The sequence below is a fragment of the Narcine bancroftii genome, chromosome 2 (assembly GCF_036971445.1).
Source record: "Narcine bancroftii isolate sNarBan1 chromosome 2, sNarBan1.hap1, whole genome shotgun sequence".
In the NCBI taxonomy this organism is placed as follows: Eukaryota; Metazoa; Chordata; class Chondrichthyes; order Torpediniformes; family Narcinidae; genus Narcine; species Narcine bancroftii.
In genome coordinates, this window is record NC_091470.1 from 19,896,543 (window position 1) to 19,912,082 (window position 15,540).

The 15,540-nt window shown below is 39.0% G+C and overlaps 1 protein-coding gene across 1 annotated transcript in view; it reads left to right on the forward strand.

Annotated features, from left to right (window-relative positions):
• sptlc2a (serine palmitoyltransferase, long chain base subunit 2a) overlaps positions 1-15,540 on the forward strand; it is a 160,177-nt gene that overhangs the window by 55,943 nt on the left and 88,694 nt on the right. Inside the window, exons 6-8 of the mRNA XM_069915467.1 lie at positions 4,832-4,956; positions 6,409-6,502; positions 13,226-13,331. Coding sequence (XP_069771568.1) covers positions 4,832-4,956; positions 6,409-6,502; positions 13,226-13,331 — 325 coding nt within the window. The remainder of the gene's footprint in view (positions 1-4,831; positions 4,957-6,408; positions 6,503-13,225; positions 13,332-15,540) is intronic.

Here is a 15,540-nt window from a genome sequence, read left to right on the forward strand (position 1 = left end):
TAATACATACGATCAGGTGGGATTTTGTTAAAGGAAGTAATTCTTCAAATAGTCTAGATTATTCAATATAATACACATGGCAAAATCAAAGTGGAATCCAAACATAACATTTTCTTAAGATGCAGAAAAGGCATTTGACTGACTAGAATGGTCTTTCTCTTATAAAACATTGGAAAAATTTGGTGTAGGCAGAAAATTCATAAATTGGATTTAAAAACTCTATCATAAGCCACAAACTAAAATTATAACTAATAACCAAATGTCATCTATTTTTTTCCCTTGAGTACATTGAGTAGACGGGTGTCACCTATCACCTGCATTATTTATTTTAGCTATTGAACCTCTGGTAGAGTCTATAATTAAGGGTTTTAAAGTTGCTCAAGATGAACATAAAATTGTATAAGACTTTGTGGTGTATGTGGCCTTCATGGTTGACCTGGAGCTTTATCTTTTGGGCAAATTTATTAAACTAAGTAATAAACTAACTACATTCCAAACATCATTTGCTAAACTAGCTTTAGCTGTGGCAAAAAATTTGTTATGATTATTGGATGTCCAACTCCCCTTTACAGATAGCATGATGGAAGACCGAGTTGAATAGTTGTATTCCAATGTGGGGAAAAAAATCTCATACAATCTTAAAAAAAATATAGCAATCGTATCTGGACTACATAGGAGCCCAAGTATAAAAAGGTCCTAGTATAAAAATGTGACCTCCCCAACGAAGATTTTCTTTTTTAACCCAATTATAAGCTCTGATGGTGTACACATTTATACTGGGAAGATGGAGGGAGGGAAGGGGTGTTTTGTAAGAAAAAAGAAAGTTATGTACATATATATTTTTATATTTTGAAAATGGAAAATTTTGATGAAATTTATGGAAAAAATATAATATTCAACAAAAAAAGGACAGAGCATAAATTGGCCTGTTACGCAGATGACATTTTGATACATTTCAGGCAACCAACATACTCTTTACCTGAATTGATGCAATTTTTTGAATAATATGGTCAATTATCAGGACAAAAGATTAACGTAGATAAAACCTAATTACTCTCGTATAACTATAGCCCCACCAAGAGAAATAAAGTAGATATCTCTGGGCATGGCAGACAGTCTGTTATGTATTTGGGCATCATTCTGGAAAGGTTATTAGAATACAATTATTTATCTATAATAGCTTTCTTAATTTTTTTTATATACAAGATGGAACCTAATTCCTCTTTTTAATCTCAGTTCAAGGATTGAATACATTAAAATGAATATATTGACCAGGCTATTGTATCTTTTTAGATGCTACCAGTAGAGATTAACCAAAATCAATTTAATGAATGGGATAAAATGTTATCAAGATATATATGGCAAGGTGAAAGGCCTTGAATTTGTCTCAAAGTATTGTAATTTGCCAAGGTAAAAGGAGGATGGGGCCTACATTTTTTTTTTTTTTTTTTTGCAGCAAGGTTGAGAGCTGCGATATCCTGGTGTAACCCATCATGTGATCCCCAATGAAAAAATATTGAGTAAAAGATACTTTCCATCCCATACAGGCAATTTTGGCTGATAACAACCTACAAAGATACATAGTATTGATAACCCATGGGTGAAATGGACTCTTTAAAATATGGAAAACTACTATAAAAGAATATAAACTAGGGGGAGATATTGTAATTCTTAAATGGTGTACGTATGACTTGGATTTCATGCCAAATAAATTGGATGCTAGATTTAACTACTGGATAGCTAATAGCAGTTCTTTGTAATATAATGAAAGAAGGAAAACTATTCCGTGTTGAAATGCTTAGAGAAACGCTTAGTAGAAAAACAAGACTTTTATTGGTATTTGCAAATGTGGCATTACAGTACAGACGTAACCTTGCACAAGTACCATGAAAATTAGTGCACATCCTGACGGTGCACACATACATCAAACAATGGCAGTATTCATTTCATGTATAACTGAGGTTAAAACTTTTAAGACGGTCTGTGATTTAATGGACCTAAAACGTCTACTGGAGAGCAGCAGTTCAAACGGATGATGACCAGGGTGGTAAGGGTCCTTCAGGATTTTGGCTGCCTACTGAGGCAGCGACATCCATATAAATTATCCAAAGATGGCAGTGAACAGCCGATAATCTAGGCCTCACTGATGACCCTCTGAAGGTCCCTTTTGTCTGTTGTCGAGCAGCTGGAAAACCACATTGGAATGCAGTAGGCCAGCACACTCTCGATTGAGCAGCGATAAAAGGACATCAGCAGTATGTTAATTGGAGAGTTAAAAATATAACTAAGGCAAGTGCATGTTTGATAGAACTGTTTAGAATAGCATCTATTTCAGATTATAGTGGTAAAATCATTTCAAGTGTATATAAAGCTCTGTCAAATCTTAAAACACACTCAACTTCATACAATAAAACAAAATGGGAAAAGGAAGGAGGATAACTAGATCTGAGTAAGAATGGAAAATAATATGGAGGTATCAATGGAAGTATACCAGTTCACAGAAATGGAGGGAGCTTGCATGGAAAAACCTGATAAGACATTACACTCTCTCAGAAACCCCATTATGATAGTAACCTCCCTGTAGAAACAGGCACAGTTTTGTTGAAAATATATTTGTACAGATGGGGTCAGAAAGATATGGGCCAAATACAGGCAAGAGAGACTAGACCAGAATTCCAACTGGTCTGCATTGACAAGCTAGACTGAAGGGCCTGTTCCATACCATAACACTGACTCTAAAATGGAATTAATGTAGAATTTATTAATTTTAAATTTAGACATACAGCACGGTAACAGGCCATTTTGGCCCACAATTTACCGACAACCCCCAGTACCTTTCAATCGAGAGGAGAAATCTGGAGCCCTCGGAGAGAATGTAAAAACTCCTTAGCACAGGATTCAAACCCATGTCCTGATCACTGACACTGGAACAGTGTTGCACTAATCCTACTGCCCAATTACTGTAAAATGGGTGGTTGATCATCATTGAAGACTTGATGGACAGAAGACTTTGTTTCCATGTTCTATTTAAGCTTTTTAGCAGGGCGAAAAATGAGATTAAACGCAAAAAAAAAAATTCTGTTTGAAGAGCAGTAAAGGGTTGGATACCTGTGGAATGTTATTCAGGAATTAAAAGCAGAGTTCTCATCTCCTTAGAAATATTATTGGGGATTATGGTGCAGGCTCACAGTAATTGGGAAAGTCACGTGCTGGATAAATGGACTGATTTAGCTGGTGACCTTTTTCTAAGCAAATGTTTGTGCTGTGAACAGATCAAAATAACGGGTTGCCTTTTTGGTGAAATTAGTGTGCTTTTGTTTGAAGAATTTTTTAATACAAGACAAAGCAATGCAGAGACCCAAAGGGACAAATGTATGGGTAATTTCCCAGCATGTACATAGGTCCGCCTACCAACGAGATAGACAACAGACTCGCCAAGGCAAATAGAGCCTTTGGAAGACTACACAAAAGAGTCTGGAAATACAACCAACTGAAAAACCTCACAAAGATTAGAGTATACAGAGCCGTTGTCATACCCACACTCCTGTTCGGCTCCGAATCATGGGTCCTCTACCGGCTCATAGAACGCTTCCACCAGCGTTGTCTCCGCTCCATCCTCAACATTCATTGGAGCGACTTCATCCCTAACATCGAAGTACTCGAGATGGCAGAGGCTGATAGCATCGAATCCACGCTGTTGAAGATCCAACTGCGCTGGGTAGGTCATGTCTCCAGAATGGAGGACCATTGCCTTCCCAAGATCGTGTTATATGGCGAGCTCTCCACTGGCCATCGTGTCAGAGGTGCAACAAAGAAGAGGTACAAGGACTGGCTAAAGAAATCTCTTGGTGCCTGCCACATTAACCACCGCCAGTGGGCTGATCTCGCCTCAAACCGTGCATCTTGGCGCCTCACAGTTCGGCGGGCAGCAACCTCCTTTGAAGAAGACCACAGAGCCCACCTCACTGACAAAAGACAAAGGAGGAAAAACCCAACACCCAACCCTAACCAACAAATTTTCCCCTGCAACCGTGTCTGCCTGTCCCGCATCGGACTTGTCAGCCACAAACGAGCCTGCAGCTGACGTGGACATTTACCCCTCCATATATCAGCGCGGACATTGGCGACTTCAGGGGTTTTTATGAGGCTCTAAAGGCTGTGTACGGCCCCTCACCCCAAGTCCAAAGCCCGCTGCACAGCTCAGACGGCAAAGTCCTCCTCAGCGACAAGATCTCCATCCTCAACCGATGGTCAGAACACTTCCAATCTCTTTTCAGTGCCAACCCCTCAGTCCAAGATTCCGCCCTGCTCCAGCTCCCTCAACAGCCCCTAAGGCTAGAGCTGGATGAGGTCCTCACCCGGGAAGAGACATATAAGGCAATTGAACCACATAGGTCCACTGTAATTTTTCATCTGGCAGTTTAATGGTGCATTTAAATCATGTTTTTGGACCATGTTCATTGGCAGTTGATAATTAAAGAGCTGTGAATCCTCGTCAAGTTGGCTCTACGTCTGGTAAATGCATTCGAGGAACAATATTTCCTGTTTTTGTTTTAAACAGAGGAAAATTTTCATAAATTAAATCTAGGCAATAAATCACATAACCTTTCCATCCTTGCCTTGCTTGACTATACTCCAGTTTTGCTACTCTGTTGAAATATCGACCTAGTGCATGACTTTTGGAAGAAACCAGCTTTTCATATGCTTAGTATCTTAATTGTACTTGTTTGAAGTTATACCAAAGGAACAGCCATGATTACAGGATGGAACACATTGTAGACAATGGAGGGTATGAATTTTGTGTTCTCAACATGATCAATTCTGTTGACAGGCAACCTCAACAAACACGAAGAGCTAGAAAAATTGGTGGCCCGATTCTTGGGAGTTGAAGCAGCCATGGCTTTTGGGATGGGATTTGCAACAAATTCCATGAATATTCCTGCTCTTGTTGGCAAGGTTTGTTAATTAAAAATTCCCTACTCCACATTCACCCCAGATCTCTGCTCTCTTGGTTTGCATTGCATTATTAAGAAGTTATGGTAACTGGTCAAATAATTTGTCAGCCTAAGTAATTAAGGCAGACATTTTGACTGTAACCATCATCAAGTCTCATCTGTATTCAGTAACCTCTGTAGATTAAATGTAAGAACCTTGATTTGGTTTGCTTTAATTGTCTTTCCTGAAATCATCAATTGTTGATAGATGGTTACCTCTGTTCTATAGCTAATATCTGTGACAAGATAGATGTGCAAAGGAAAAACAGGATAAATTAAGGCCACCCACAAATTGGAGGACCAATACCTAATATTCCATCTGGGTACTCTCCCACTGGATGGCATTAACATTAACTTCTCTGGTTTTCCATTAGGCTCCTTTCTTCCAGCTCTCTACCCCCTTCCCTTTCCATTCAGAGAGCTATCCCCTCCCACCAACACTTCTCAGCTTTTTTTTTTCCTCTTCTGCCCTCCCACACTTATTCTCCCATAAGCTGTAAGTCTTTGTTCCTTCCCCTGCCCTCCCCCTACCATTTTATTCAGGTTCCTGCTGACAATTTGCTCATACTCTGATGAAGGGCTCAGGTTTGAAATGTTTGTTAGGTGTCTTTATCTTTGCTACATAAAGAAGCTGCATGAATTTCTCCAGCAATTTTGAGTAAACAACAATCAGTGTCTGCAGATTTTCTTCTTTAACGGGATTTTGGAGTGGATGTTTACTTCTGTGAAGGAAGCAGGGCCCGTAGGTTAAATTTTAAGCTTGAGGAAAGTTTGCTTTAATTGGTTGATGCACAATTTGGGGAAGTCGAGCTAAAACTGTACCAAACACTAACTAGGTCACAGCTGCATGCAATTCTGGTCCTTGCACAGGAAGGATGTGTTGACGTTTGGGAGAGATGACTTACGAGGACATGGGGATTTTTGTTGAGAGAATGTTGAAGCAGGTGTTTACTTTGAAACTAAGTAGGAAGTTCATTTGAGAGGCCTGGATGTGATGAATAGGAAGAGCCTATTTCCCCTTGCAGAGAGGCCAGTAATAGGGCTTCTGTGGTTAAATGATATTTGCGGAAGTGGCCATTTTCACCTGCAGACTGTGGGTTTGGAATTATTGGTGGTGGAAGCAGAAAACTTTAACCACATTTTAAAAGTACCAGTGGAATTGTTGAAATCCAGTGGGAGGATGCCTTGGAGCAGTGCTGGTATTGCTAATGTGTTGCATACCCCGCATCTCTGGTACAATGAGTTCCAATTTATTTGAAATGCTTTAAACATGATAATGAATTTTAGTCAGTAAAAATTCATTATCGTGGGTCATTATATTATATGGGGGCTGAGGTCATAACATTTCAAACTGGTCTATCAGCCTTTAGAGTTCTAAAAATAAATTTAAATGTTATTATTTTTCCATCTTCAGGGTTGTCTAATCTTGAGCGATGAACTAAATCATGCATCATTAGTGCTTGGAGCCAGACTTTCAAGTGCCACCATCAGGGTTTTCAAGCACAACAGTAAGTATCTGAGAAATCTGTGTAATTCTCTGCATAGACTGTATTATGTAGGGGAGATATTGGAAGAAGTGGCAGTAATGTGCTGTCAGAAAATATCTTTGAGGTTTTATGGGCTTCAATGGAGCAATGTATGAGGTTGAAGCTGGAAAAGGATGAAGAATTGGTATTGGATGTCTAAAACTCAAAGTCACACTTGCAGTCTGAAGAGGGATTATTCACTCAATTTGTGCACCATTTCCACAATTTTGTTGATCTTTCAGAACTTTAAAATAGTATCTATTTATTTGCAAAGATAATGGATCAAAGTTCAAGGCCTCCCTGAAATCTCAACTGCCTGGAAAGGGTTAAGCAGAATTTTTGAGATGCACGCAGGCCTTAAATATGATCAATAAATTGATAGAAAACAGTTAGCCTTGGCACAGTTTAATGCAAAGTGTAAGGTGGTGCATTTTGGAAGGGCAAACCAAAGTAGGACATACACAGTAAATGGTAGGGCATTGAGGAGTGCAGAGGAGCAAAGAGAAATGGGAATTCCCTAAAGGTGGCATTGCAGGTGGACAGGATTGTAAAGAAAGCTTTGGCCATCTTGGTCTTTATTAATCAAAGTATTGAGTATAAGAGTTAGGGCATTATGTTGAAGTTATTTAAGACATTGGTGAAGCCAAATTTGGAATATTATGTGCAGTATTGGTTGCCTTACTGCAGGAGGGATATCAGTAAGATTGAGAGAGTACAGAGATTTACTAGGATGTTGCTGGGTCTTCAGGAGTTGAGTTACAGGTTGGGACTTTATTCCTTGGAGCAAAGAAGAATGAGGGGAAATTTGATCGATGTTTACAAGATTGAGAGTGGGTGCAAGTAGGCTTTTTTCCCCACTTAGATTGGGGGAGATAAATACAAGAGGTCATAGTTTTAAGCCGAAAGGGGAAAGGTTGAGGGGGAATATTAGGGGAAAGTTCTTCACTCAGACAGTGGTGGGAGTATGGAAAGGACTGCCATCTGATGTGGTGAAGGTGGGCTCGATCTTGAGTTTTAAAAATAGATTGGATAGATGCATGGATGGGGAGGTCTGAAGGATTATGGAATGGTAGCAGGTCAGTGGAACTAGCGAAATAGTGGTCAGCACAGACTGGAAGGCCTGTTTTCTGTGCTGTAGCGTTCTATGGTTCTGGGTTGATAAAATAAGTGGATCTTTACCATTTGAAGGGTTCCAACCCAAAACATCAGGAATTCTTTTTCTCCCATTGATGCTGCTAATCCCTGCTGAGCTCCTTCAACAAACTGTTCGCTGCTCCAGATTCCAAGATATGTAGTCTGTCGTCTGTTTCTGGATCACAACCTCATTCTCTTTATGCTTTCATCTTCCTTTCCATTTGTGGCTGCCATGAGTGGATAGGTGCTCTTGTCCAAAGTCTGCCTTTCATCTTAAATTTAATGAGATCACCTCAAATACATCACTGATAAAAGCAACAAAAAGGAAAGATGTATTACTGGCATTTTGGGCCTGAGCCCTTCAGGGTATGATGAAACAAAAATACTGCACATGCGTAAAATTGGAAATATTGTTGGAAATGTCCCATCAGTGCAGATTGGATGCATGGGAATGAAACCTGCGATCTTTGAGGTCAATAGAGTTTTTTAATTTGAATCTTGGAGCCAATTGATTTGCATACAGAGCAGGACATGGGGGGAAAAATAAAAACATACTTGAAACTTGATACACGTGTTGAAGAAACACAGCAGGTCAAACAGCGCCTAAAGGAAGCAAAGGGATACAACCAATATTTCGAGCCTGAGCCTTTGTCAAGATTTCTCCAGCACTTTGCAGACTTGAAATTTATAAAGACTCAGAGGGCCATGATTTGTCAGTTCTGAGTTTAATACTGCAGAAAGCTTAGAATGTAGAAAATATAATTAAAACATAACAGGCAATAGTAGAGGGCACTGAAATAAATATCACCAACAAAATCCAAATATGTTTAGACCTCAAACGAGAGGACTTAATGAAGTATGACCAAATCATTTTAATTTGTGTGTAGAAAGAAAATTGTCATGTTTTTAATGAACACTGTGGCTTAAGAAGGGATGATTTTGATGGAATTAGAGGAAGTGTTGGAATATTGAATGGGATAGACATTGTAGTAAGTTTATGATAAAGAGCCATTAAGCTGCAGTGTTGACTTTTTCCCTCCTCTCTCTCTTGGGCCCTCTTCCAAAAGGATTCTGCCTCACCTGATTATCTCCATTTTTTTCTATTTTGAAATTTTAGGTATTTAAGCATCTTTAAAACTGAATAAATCATCAAGTCAGAAGGAATGCATTGGGTGCTTCAAAGTAAAGGAGAAATTTCTGAAACGCTGGCCATCGTTCAATTCTTGACTCAAGTGCATTAATGGAGCACATTGTTTATTTTTTATTTAAAAAAGAGAGAGAAAAAAATAAGCTGTGTAATTGTAGGGCAGTTTGTCTTCAATGATTAACTGATTATTAGAATCAATTCCAAGGGACGCTGTAAACATTTTGGACAGACACAAGACATAAAAGCAGCATTCAATCATGAGCTGATCCATTTTTCCACTCAGCCCCACTGCCTAGCCTTCTCACCATAACCTTTGATACCTTAGATAATCAAGAACTGCCTTAAATACACCCATGACCTAGCCTCCCACATCAGCTTGTGGCAACAAATTCCACAAATTTATCATTCTCTGTCTGAAGAAATTCCTATCCATCTCCGTTCTAAGGGGACAGCTTCAATCCTGGACTCTCCCACCATCAGAAACGACCATACTTTCTCCATGTCTTTCAATGAGATCTCTTATCATTCTCCTAAATGCCAATGAGTACAGCCAAGAGCTGTCATGTGATAACCTTTTCATTCCCAGAATCATCCTTGTGACCCTCCTCTGAACTCCCTCCAATGTCAGCACATCCCTTAAATGAGGAGCCCAAAGCTGTTCACAAGACTCTGTCTCAGTGCCTTATAAAGCCTTAACGTCACACCCCTGCTCTTGTATTCGATTCCTGTGAAAATGAATGCAGGCGTTGCATTTGCCTTCTTCACTGAGTCAACATGCAAGGTTACCCTTAAGCTATCCTGCACAAGAACTCCTAGGTCTCTTTGTATCTGGGTATTTTCAATTTTATCCCCGTTTAGAAAAGAATCTGCCCCGTTTTTGTTTCTATCAAAGTGCACTTTGACATTGTATTTCATTTGCATCTTTTCTACCCATTCTCCTAATCTAAGTTCTTCTGCAGCCTCCCTGTTTCTCAACACTATCTGCTCCTCCATCTTCCTTTTTAATCATCTACAAACTTAACTACCAAGCCATTTATTCAATAATCTAAATCATTGATGCACAACAAAAAGAAGTGGCTTCAACACCGACCCCTGTGAAACACCACTGGCAACTTGCCATCCAGAACATCATCCTTGTATTTTGACTCTGCTTCCTGCCAGTTAGCAAATGCTCTACCCATGCTAGTATGTTTCCTATTGTACCATATGCTCTTATCTTCATGTGCAAAAAGCTCAGACCCAAAATGTTGCGGTTACCCTGTACTTCCTGTGTGACCTGCTGAGTCCAGCACAAGGCACTTAAATTTTAGATTTAAAATAAAGATAGTAGGGGAGATTGTGAAAAAAAGCATTTTTCACCTACTGGTAGGGATCCGAAGCTTGCAGCTTAGAAAGGTAGTTAAGGCAAAACTCTCATCACATTTTTTCTTTAAAAACCTGTCTTTAATCTCTGACCTGCAAGGCTGTTTACCAAATACTGTGAAGTGATTTTTCAGATGAGTGGTCTTCAACTGTCAGGTGAGTAGTCTTCAACTGTCGGATGAGTAGTCTTCGACTGTCGGATGAGTAGTCTTCGACTGTCGGATGAGTAGTCTTCGACTGTCGGATGAGTAGTCTTCGACTGTCGGATGAGTAGTCTTCGACTGTCGGATGAGTAGTCTTCGACTGTCGGATGAGTAGTCTTCGACTGTCGGATGAGTAGTCTTCGACTGTCGGATGAGTAGTCTTCGACTGTCGGATGAGTAGTCTTCGACTGTCGGATGAGTAGTCTTCGACTGTCGGATGAGTAGTCTTCGACTGTCGGATGAGTAGTCTTCAACTGTCGGATGAGTAGTCTTCAACTGTCGGATGAGTAGTCTTCAGGATGAGTAGTCTTCAACTGTCGGATGAGTAGTCTTCAACTGTCGGATGAGAGTTCCAAATGCATTGAGGAGTTTATACAACTTGTGGGAAGCTACACAACTATCAAAATAGTTACAGGGAATTATAACAGGCCAAATTATAATTGATAAGAATGGGTAACATAATCCCATTGTATTCCTAAGTTTGATAAAGCCTTTAGAAAGTGAAAAATTGTCATAAAAATGTGTTGTTTTGCAGGAGCATTTCCAGTGCAAAAATTAACATTTTTTAAAAAGATTGAAATAAATGGATGCAAAAGAGAAAAAGTGAGGTTGTTCATTTGTCCCCATAAAAAATCTGATAGTGGAGGGACAGAAGCTGTTTTTGTACCACCTTCCTAATGGTAGCACTGCCTGGATGAGTGTCCTTGATCAAAGAAGCTGCTTTCTTGAGACAGACTCTTGTGGATGTCCTTAATATAGTGAAGACTGATGGCATTGGCCAAGTTCACAATTCTCCATAATATTTCCCTGTGCTGTGTATTGGCACATCTATACCAGTCAGAATGTTCTGCATGGCACACCTGTAGAAATTTGTAAGAGTCTTTGGTGGTATACCAAATCTCTTCAAACTCCTAATGAAGTATAGTTGCTGGTGAGACTTCTTAATGATCACATCAACATGATGGGCCCTCGGATAGATCTTCAGGGATGTTGACACCCAGGAATTTGAAGTTCTTGACCCTTTCCACTGCTGTCCCCACAATTGATTCCTTGTAACCAGCCATTTCAGTATCTTGCCGAAGAAACTTGCCCCCTTCAGGGTTTTCCTGATGATAACCTCTTTCTTTCAGGTCATCACAGAGTTCTTTTTGGTTCTCTTATTTCAAGAGAAATATTAGACAGTCAGTCCTCACCTCTCTTGTATGAACCACAAGGGCTTTGACAAGGCTGAACTAAGCACTCACAACTCATCTTCCAAATGGGGTTTTTCCACAAGCTTTACAGCTTGTCCTGTTCCAGTCCCAGTTGCTGCTGCTGACTGTAAAACTGCAGAACTGAACTCTCTCTCTCTCTCTCTCTCTCTGTCTCTCTCTCTCTCTCTCTCTCTCTCTCTCTCTCTCTCTGAGAAAAAGCTTATTTGACTCTTTGCTTGTAAAACCACAACTTCCACTCCAGACAGCCTGCAGCTCCGACAAGTTCTTTCATCTGTTGCTTTTTTTTGTAAACAACAATCCCCTAGTAAAGTCTCTTGGGCACTCTCCAAAGCTTTTACAAATGCTCTTGGCATTGGCCTGTTTAGCATTAGCAGAGCTCCAGTACTTTAAATGAGATGTTTTTTAAACTGTTTGTATGTGACCTACACTAAAAAAAACTTGCCCTAATTTATCTCCCAGAAACATATCTATAATACAATACAAACACAACATAATCTGTCACAGTGACATCACAGATAACATAGAGATTCTTTTTCTTGCAGTCTAGGCAGAATTTCTACTTGTCGGTAGTGCAAAAAAAATGTCTTCAAGAAAAGATATGGAAACGAGAGAAATGTAAACAAGCTATGCAGTATAGAAAATATTCATTAACAAATATTGTGCAATCGAAGAATCCTCAAATGAGTCTGACTTTGTTTAGGGGTAGCAAATGGTTCCTGAGCCGGGTGGTATCAATCTTGTGGCCCCTTTACTTCCTTCCTGATGGCAGCAGCAAGAACAGAGCATGTCCTCTGTGGTGTGACGAAAGCTGCCATCAAAGAAATAGGGACTTTTTTGGCATTCAGTGTTTTGAAAAAGTGGAAAGGTTTTGGAATGAACTGAGTTTATTATTAGGGCAAATTATGAAGATAAAGATACCAAAGGATCCAAGATTATTTTTACTTGGATATATTTATAAAAATGATATAAAATTGAAATTGGACAAATACCAAGAAAAATTTTTAAGTGTTGCAGTAGCAAATGCAATGTCTAGTGATATCAGGAAAGATGAGAGAAGTGTTATTAAGTAGATGGTATAATGAGATTCTTTGGAAAAAATTACATATAGTTTAAGGAAGAGTTGAAATTTTTTTTATAGTATTTGGAAACCATATATGGATTTTATGGATAATTTTCCATCTGCCTCTTCTATCTTATCCACTCCTCTTAATTAGTAATTTTTAATAACAATTAATGATTATCTATGCTAATATTATTGTATCTTAAATGGTAGGTGTTTCCTTTACTTTTAGGGGGGAGGGGGATGGGGAGAAGATATATAAAAGTACCTTTTTTGTATCTTTGGCGATGGATATTTGATTAATGTTTTCATTTTTTTCCTGTAATTATTTAAGCAATTAAATAATTTTTTTTAAAAGAAAGTTGCCATCAGTAATAATATTGATTATTTCTTGGAGAAATTGTAATACTGAATTACCATCTGGGGTTTAATTTGTGCTCTTCAATCTCATGAAACTTATTCTTAACATTTTAATGCGACAATTACGTTTTTGGGCATCCACTGCCTGATGATGAAAGTGCTAACTTGTTTGTTGTTTAAAGGCCAACTGGATCATAGTCATTGTAATGCTTGTGTTACTTTCAGATATGCAGAGCTTGGATAAATTGCTTAAAGACGCAATTGTACATGGGCAGCCTCGGACACGCCGACCATGGAAAAAGATTCTCATCATAGTAGAGGGAATTTACAGGTACAATCCCAAGTTGCAGAATCTGGTCTGAATGAGACCTTTATAACGAAGTTTATTTGTAAAATATTGCAGTGACACCTTGTCTTGGGTAAACTTATACCTCTCATTTTGTTCGTTTTAGATTGGTCACAGTGTTTGAGCTACCAAAAGAAAATAGACACCCACACCGAGAGCAGTTCAGTTTATATAAATGTTTATTACAAATTCAAAAGCTGATTTCACACTACAATATGCAAGCCCTTCCCAACTATACTTATCAACGCTTGGACTGGTCCCAACTGCCGAAGCAAGGCAATGACTGCACACTTGTAGTAGGTTGTCAGGGCGCCGGTAGCAGCTTCTCCACCTCCCCTGACCGGGACGTTGGCTGGACTCCAAAAGTTCTTCTTCTTGCTGAGAGATGTTGCCACCTCTCAGAGAGTCTCAAACTTCAGCAGCGAGACCATGACTTATATTACCCAAAAACTGCTTACCCAAGCACCTATTCCCAGCACAGCAAGAAAGATAAGCAAGCAAGCTAACATGCTAGGCTTATAACGAATAACATAATTTTCAGCTTATCACTTTGAATACAATGGTTTATTTTGCATCAAGGCTAGGCCTCTGACAGTCTGTGACCAAAACAAGCAGGAAGATTAAATGTTCTTGGTACACAGATGTCCTTTCGTCAGATAACACCATCTCTGGCCCCTTGGTGGAATTTAGCTTATGTCTGCTGATTCTAAAACACAAGCAGATTCTCAGCCTTGCAGAACCCAGAGCTGCAAGTTTATAAAAACAGGTTAGAATCTTCCATTACACACCTTGTGTTAAATGCAGCATGTTGTTTATCTTGCATTATCTGTGATTCAAGCATTCTTGTCATTGGAATACAGATTTATTTAAAATATCTGGTCAGTTGAGTCCTAAGATTGTCTTGTCCAAATTGCAGTTTAACCATTTTCATTTATATTGTACTATTAGCAATGCAAACACCGTAATCAGAAAAGAAATTGAGAAGTATATCATCAAGTGAAATTTGGCACCAATATTAGGATGTTTAAGAGCTCAGTTGCCAACGTTTTATAGTGGAAAGTGAGTAGAGGGCTGAAAGAGTCGTAGTTGTACAGCACAGAATAGGCCCTTGGGCCCACTGACTTCACAATGACCAAGCGCCTATTTATACTTAACATTAAGTATTCTCACCAGATTATGACGGGGTACTCCAAAACCAAGAACCGAGGCAGTTGTGGGGCTAAGATTACAAAGTTAAGGAGGGATTTGGAAACTAGGATGATAATTTGGGTTTCATGATAAAGTTGCATCTTTATTTTCATACTTCTTTCCAGCATAGGCTTGTCCACCAGCAGAATTTACAGAGGTTTCGAGTAATCCCATTCTACCATTTGTTTCTTTTTTTGTGACAATCGTTCTGGATCTCACCCCTCCATTCTTCTCCAGTTTTTTCCACCAGCTATCTTCCTGCTATGACCTTGTGCTGAACATCTGGATGAGAAGAGTTTTAATCAAGTTTTAACTTGATAATGGACCTTGCTGAATAATATCCTCATTTTAGCTGAAGATGTCCAAATGTCATTGGCCGTTACATTTTTTCAGCAAAATATTTTGGGATTCTATTTAGTTGACTTGGTGCTGCCACTATTGAACATTTGTGTAGTGCTGCTTGCCAAAATTTCTGTCCAATCCTCTCCAGTCCAATCCCACCTGCCAAAATTCCATTACTTTGATAAAAGCTATTGCCAATTCTATTTCTTTACTGCAGTTTTTCGTAGCTATGCCTTCTTTCAACCAGGTCCTCGACCCTTAATTAATATCTTCACCCTTTTGACCAGTTCTTTTTCATATTCTTCTACATTAATTCTTTAATGTAGGGATGTTCAGCTACACTAAAGGCTCTTGTGCTCTTGTGTAAATATAAGTTATTGTTACTGATTTGATTTGCCTTCGGGTATGCAAATAGTGTCAATATGCTGAATTTCCAGGAGTACTGCTTTCATCCTTCAAAGGACAGCATTTAATTGCTAGATTTTCTTTAATGCATCACACTCCAAGGTTAGACTAACCTTTTATCCTTTGAATATCTTTTAAATTTGCACTGATTAATCACTAGTTACCTTGGGCAATATTCAAATGTGTTCCCTTGGTCTTAAAAGTGCATTTCTTGGAAATCTACCATCAGCATCAATTATTTTCGTATCTAGAGATGACT